We start from the raw sequence: 6,347 nt of genomic DNA, 5'->3' as shown, positions 1-6,347 counted from the left end.
GCCCCCCGGCCACGACGGCGCAGCCCCTTCCTGGGGCGGGATTTGCCGCGAGGTCTTCATGGAAGCGATGTCCCCCCAGCAGGAGACCCTAGGGGGGCGCTCCTCTTCCCTGACTGGCTTGTCCAGGCTCGCGGGAGGCTCGGGCGCCAAGAAGGTGAGGACGTTGAGCGGGATTGGCAGCCGCAGTCCCAGTCCCCCGCGCGCGCCCGCCGCCCGCCTCGGGGACTTAACGCTCGGGGCTCGCGGCCCGTAGCGATCGCCCCGGGACCCTCCCGCCTTGTTGGCATCGCCAGCCTTCATCCGTGTCGGAGCGGACATCGCAGCCCCCCGCCTCCATCTCCGCGGGATCCGCAGCCCGGCTCCTCCCTCCATCCCGCGTGCCTGGATTGGGGGGATCGCGCTTCACTGGCCCCTCTGGGTGCCCTGCCCCTCTGCGCCCCCCGAGATCACCCGGGCGCGCCGCCTCCTGCAGAGGTCACCTCCGCGGTCGTCAGGGCCGGCGGTCAGCCCGGCGGAGCTAGCCCAGCCCAGTAAGGTAGGCTGCGGGGTTGCGGCGGCCGCGGGGCTCGGCCCCTCACCTGGCCGCGAGCGGCGCGGCTGCTCCGCAGTCTTTGGGAGGAGGGGCGGTCTCCCGGTCCCCGGCTCCGTGCCCAGCGCCCGGAAGGACCCTGGGGCTGCGAGGTGGTGACCCGAGTTGGAGATGCTGATTGGGACGAGTACGGTGGACACTATGGGGAAATGGAGGTTTGATTGGGCCTAGAAATGAGCGGGGTCGGGGTTGAAGGACTGTGTGGACCGAGACAAGGGGCCTTAGCCCTCTGGTCGTCCTCTTCCCGGGCAGATGACAAATTGGGGTGGCGAGATCGGCGTGGGGGTGGCGCGCGTGCTTTCTGTCAAAGCTGGGAGGCGGGAGGCGGCAACAACTTGTAGCGTTCTGTGCCAATAAACAGCCGCCCCAGCGGCGTGATGATGCCTGTCAGGGTCAGGTTTCACTGGGACAGTTCTCCAAGCAAGTGCACGTGGGCCTCGAGCGCCCGGCCTCTGCTGGGCTAAGGATTGGTTTGTAGGTTTGTAGCCACGTCTCTTTCTCCTAGCCCCCTGCTGCAAGACTTTCAGAGATTTGGATATTTTCCTTCCGTGTCGTGGTAGTGCCCTTCCAGTTTTCTGGAAGCAGGTTGAGATTAGTAAAGTCTCTAGCTCTTCCTATAAGAAATAGCTCGGAGAATTGCATGTATATCACTAGAGGGTTACTCAGGTTGCCCTACCTGTCTGAATCTTACTGCCTTTCATAAATCTCCCCCGCAGGATCCTGGGTTGTCTAAAGGTCAGTGAAGGAAAGGTGAGATTGGCACACTGAGTATAGGAATGTCATGAGCTCCCAAGGACCTTGACCATGCATGCGGTGGAGCCATCTAGGGGTGTCTATGGACTTGATGATGTATATAGGCTGTAGTGCTGACTCAGCCTTTGATGTATTGAAGCTGCAGTTTGTTCTTGTTGCTTTTCCCATTGTTCAGAGATGGAAGGGTGTGTGCATATGTGTGTGTGTGTGTGTTTTCAAGCATCTCAAATAGTACATAGACACTACATTTCAGAAAGTAAATGAGTGTAATTGACAGATGTTTTAAAACCTCCCTCCCTCCTTTTTAGCTTTAGGGATTGGGGAAAATCCAAGACTAGTTTCCTAAATAGTCGCGTCCTTTTTTGTAAGGATAATTGAGCACGTTGGCAAAAGTAGAGAGCAAGAGTAGCTTGATAAATTATCAGTAGATTTTGTCCAATAAAGGAAGGGCTGGTTCACCCTTTTCCCAAGATCTTTTTACACAGCAGATTGGTATGGTCCTTAAATTGCTGCCCTGCGTTCAAAACTGCAGTGGATTGTCACATTACCAAACCACCCTTTTCCCTTTTTCAAAGAGTGAAGCTTTGCCAATTTGGTCTTCCAACAGTTAGCCTCTTGGGGGACAGGGGGAGATGTTGAGAACGGTTCTATTTTGCATTCAATATTTATTTTAGAAAGGTGCCCTTTTTACTTATTTTAAATGTTAGTGTGTGTGTCTTTTTTATTTCAGACCTCCAGGTCAACAATAGAAAGTAATGAGAAAATAATTCCCAGAGCACAATGCATAGAATTGGAGCCATTCCTTTTATAGAGCACAGCTTTCATGTATCTTAAATATTCATCAGATTGATCGTTGTCATGTTTCATCTTTTCTTTTTTGGTGCTCAGTAACCTTAGAGAGCTGTGACACCGATTTCTTTAAAAAGCCTACCATGTGGTTATGATATTATTAAATATTGGGTCAGCAGTCCGGGTGGGGAGGGGTGCCAATGGCAAAGCACCGCACGACTAACAGAAAAGTTGATGCTTCAAACCCACCCAAAGGCATTTGGTGGAGGTGGGGGCGGATTGTCATTTTCCTCCCCAAAGGTCACAACACTGAAAACCCTATGGTGTGCTGTCCTGTTGTGCACACATAAGGTCCACAAAGGGTAACTAAACCTTGGATCTACTTGATTACAAAGAACATCAATAACAAAACTTGGGGCAGTTTTTAAATTGCTAATGTCAATCAGCAGTCTTAAAAGGTACAGTAAAATAGAAAAGACTTGTGCATAGGAAGGAGATGGACTGTTTTTGTACAACTTCTTTATCTCATGGGGTGGGGGGTGGGGGAAAGCTTCAAAAAGTTAATGGAAAGGTTCCATTATCTTTTACTTCTGTATTTCCACGAACTTTTTAAAATGCCCCCATTTTATCATATATGATGTGTAGTTTGGGTTGTGAGGTGCAATGTAACTCGATGGTTGAACATTTAAAAGATATCCACTTACTGCATAGACCCTTGTACAGAATTCAGTTCACTTGGCTTTGAGCTCCAGTTCTGGTACTATATCTTCTTTGCCCTCAATGACTTAACTTTTGTCTCTGTTTACTCATTTGCAAGGTAGGAATCAACAAGTTAAAGTCAGGAACTGTTTTGAGGAGTAGGAGGGTAGGTCGAAAAACTTGCTACTAAGCTTCCAGTTCACACCTGCACAGGTTTATTTCAAGCAAGGGTGTTAAAAAACATGTCTCAGCTCAGTGAATGGCCGCAAACAAGTTCTCTCAGTAAACGGCTTGTCTTCAGTCTTGTGAGATTACTTCAAGAGAAGGATAAATTGTATGCCATAGCAAAAATGTGTTCAGGCTAATGTGTGCTCTCTGCAATTGGCTTGTCTTTGTCTTGTGAGAATGCCTGTTTTTAAAAAAGGATACTTTTGTGCCATGGCAAAAAATGACTTTGAGTTCAGGGCTAATGTATTTTTAACCGAACTCAAGCAGACATCTTCCCAAATCATTGAAGCTTTACAAGTTCATGGGAATATTGTCCCCCACAAAACAAGTTTTTGTTTTTTCAATGAAACAAGGATTTGAAGGCAGGTTGGGAAGTTCTCAACTAAGAGCGGGAAGACTCTATGAATGAAGAATCTGTGACTGAAGTCCAGCCATTTGGTGAAGAAGACCAGTTGATGACCATTTGAGGCTATAGCTACTGAAGTTGGGGGCTCTTGGGGTTCAGCATTTTCTATTTTAAGTGAGCATGTGGGCTTAAGTAAGCTTTTAACTCAACGGGTGCCAAAAGTGTTGTACAAAGATTAGCTAGCTCAAGGAGCTGATCTTATATCTTTTAAACAAGATCAAAGCTAGTGAGGAAGATTTTATGGAACGAATCCTAACTGGGGGCAAGACTTAGATTCACGACTATGATCTCAGAGAGCAAGGTCCAATCAGAACAATGACTTCCAAGGGGATCTGCTGAGCCAGTTGCATTGAAGGCAGAATTCAGTTCAGATGAGAGTGCTTTCTGCAGTGCTTTTCCCCCGGGCTGGTCTTGCTAGCTCTTGAGGAACACAAGACGTTCATGAGGACTTCTTAGGAAGACGTTTTTAAATAATTAAAAACTGTACTGGTGAGTGAAAGGACAGGAACGTTTTACCAAGGAACTTTCCCCATCACAATAATGCACCCACTCATTATTCCAGGGTAGCAAGAGCAGCCATGAGCAAGTTTCACTGGGAAACCTTGCTTCATCCACCCAAGATCTTTGAAACACGAGCTGCCCACTTTGGTGTTTTTCATCGAATAAACGTTTCTATGTTTGTATAGCAGTGCTTTTTTTCTTACCTTCTAATATTTACTCTAGGAGGCAGAGGTGGCCTTAAAGTAGTAGGATTTAAAGAACAAACCTTCTGACTTCTTTTTGATCCCCAAACTCAACAACAATTGAAAAGGAATACAAGTCAAGGCCTTCGAGGATGCAAAAGCTGCTCTTTGGACAAGGTATAACTTAAAGAGTGCACACCTTTTCAGGGAAGAGTTGGAGGCATAGAAACACCATCCTCAGAAGTGTATGTACGTACACATGAAGGATATACTGAGAAACACGAGCTGCCCACTTTGGTGTTTTTCATCGAATAAACGTTTCTATGTTTGTATAGCAGTACTTTTTTTCTTACCTTCTAATATTTACTCTAGGAGGCAGAGGTGGCCTTAAAGTAGTAGGATTTAAAGAACAAACCAAACAGCCCCTTTCAAGCTGGTTCTCGTGGAAGTCTATCACTTAGTCCGGTGGCACCGTTTTGCACGGTGGGGTGGCATTTGGAGTATGAGGACCAAGATTCAGGTTTGCATTTTGTTGGTATTACCATTCAAACCTGGGCAGGTTACTTCAACTTTTCAGTTTCTTGTTTTCAAAGTAGAAACAATAATAGTACTTCTCGTATTTGTTGGGAAAATTGAATGGGAAAATATTACCATATAATAAAAGTCCAAACTCACTGCTATTGAGTTGATTCTGACTCATAGTGACCCTGTAGGACAGCATACAACTTTCCCTGTGGGTTTGCAAGAATGTCAATCTTTATGGGAGTAGGAAGCCTCATCATTGCCCCTCAGAGCAAGCTGGTGGTTTCAAACTGCACACACTAAGGTTAGTAGCCCAACTCATAACCACTACACTAATAGGGCTGACTCCTAACATCTAATAAGCACTCAGAAGTGGTAGTGCTTATTATTTGTACATTTCCCTATATCTGTAAATTGTACCACTGTGTCCATGTTGTTCAAGCCAGGAATCTAAGATTCTTCTTTCAACTCTGCTCCTTTTCTTGCTCCCTAACAACTAATCTATCCAAAAGACTTGTCAACTCTAACTTCAAAATGTATCTTGAATTTCTTCACGCCATCCTCACTGCTGCCATGGTGCTCCAAGTCAAGCCCCCACCATCTCTCACGTGAACTTTTGCAACAACCCTCCCTAACTGGTCCCCCAGACACCTCCCTTGCCCTCTGTGATGATGCCGCCACCCACCAGCACTAGTGTATCGGCATGGACGAAGACTTTCCTCTCTCTTGAGTAAACACCTAGGTGGAAAATGCCTGGGACATGTTTTAGGAGTTTAGCTTTTTATGAAACTGATCAATATTGTTTTCAAAGTAGTTTTACAACTGCACGAGCAGTGCCTTCGTGTCCCATTTTTCTCTATCCCCCCAGTAAACCCTAACCAAACCCACCGTCATCAAGTTGATTCTGACCCCGAGAGCCCATAGGACAGAGTAGAACTGACCGATAGGGTTTCCAAAATGTGAATCTTTACGAATCTTTACACTGACGCATCTTGTTTCTGTAGAGTGGCTTGTGGACTCAGACAGACAACCTTTTGGTTAGCCAAGTGCTTTAACTCCTTCATCCCCAGGTCTCCGTGGTCAGATTTGGGCATGTACAGTGGTAGATTGGGGGTTGATTTTGCATTTGTCTAATGACTGACGAAGGAGGCCTTGGCTGGCACCAGTGGTTAAGCTTTCTGCTGTTTGAGTCCATCCAGAAGCACTTCAGAAGAAAGGCCTGGTGATCTACTTTTCAAAGGTCATAGACATTGGAAACCCCCTGGAGCTCAACTGAAGCACACAGGGTTACCATGTGTTGGAACTGAGGCAGCAGCAGCTGGTAATTACGAATGGATTTAAGCTTATGTGCTATCCCTTAATTATCTTTGATCAAATGCCGGTCAAATATTTTGCCCATTTTCAATTGGGTTGTTTCATTATTATTGAGTTTTGGGAGTTACATATGTATGGAGGATTCAAGCCCTTCATCAGATGTGTGATTTGCAAAGGTTTCCTCTCAGTCCGTGGTTTTTATTTTTATTTGCTTAACAGTGTCTTTCAAAGAACAGAAGCACTTCATTTCACTGAAATCCAATTTACCAATTTAAAAAATGTTTAATTAATTTACATAGCTACTTGTGACAAGTGGTATTAGTCAACGCAGGTCTAGCAAAAGAAACAGAAGCAACACCCCCCC

General features: G+C 46.1%; 1 protein-coding gene across 1 annotated transcript in view; it reads left to right on the top strand.

Annotated features, from left to right (window-relative positions):
* Nucleotides 1-58: 58 nt before the first annotated feature.
* ARHGAP20 (Rho GTPase activating protein 20) overlaps nt 59-6,347 on the top strand; it is a 145,679-nt gene continuing 139,390 nt past the window's right edge. The window contains exon 1 of the mRNA XM_004708978.2: nt 59-154. Coding sequence (XP_004709035.1) covers nt 59-154 — 96 coding nt within the window. The remainder of the gene's footprint in view (nt 155-6,347) is intronic.

The sequence above is a fragment of the Echinops telfairi genome, unplaced genomic scaffold (assembly GCF_000313985.2).
Source record: "Echinops telfairi isolate 266 unplaced genomic scaffold, ASM31398v2 ScPeMD7_7421;HRSCAF=8459, whole genome shotgun sequence".
NCBI lineage: Eukaryota > Metazoa > Chordata > Mammalia > Afrosoricida > Tenrecidae > Echinops > Echinops telfairi.
Note: the sequence above shows the minus strand (reverse complement) of the source record. Positions and strands in the feature narration are given on the sequence as shown.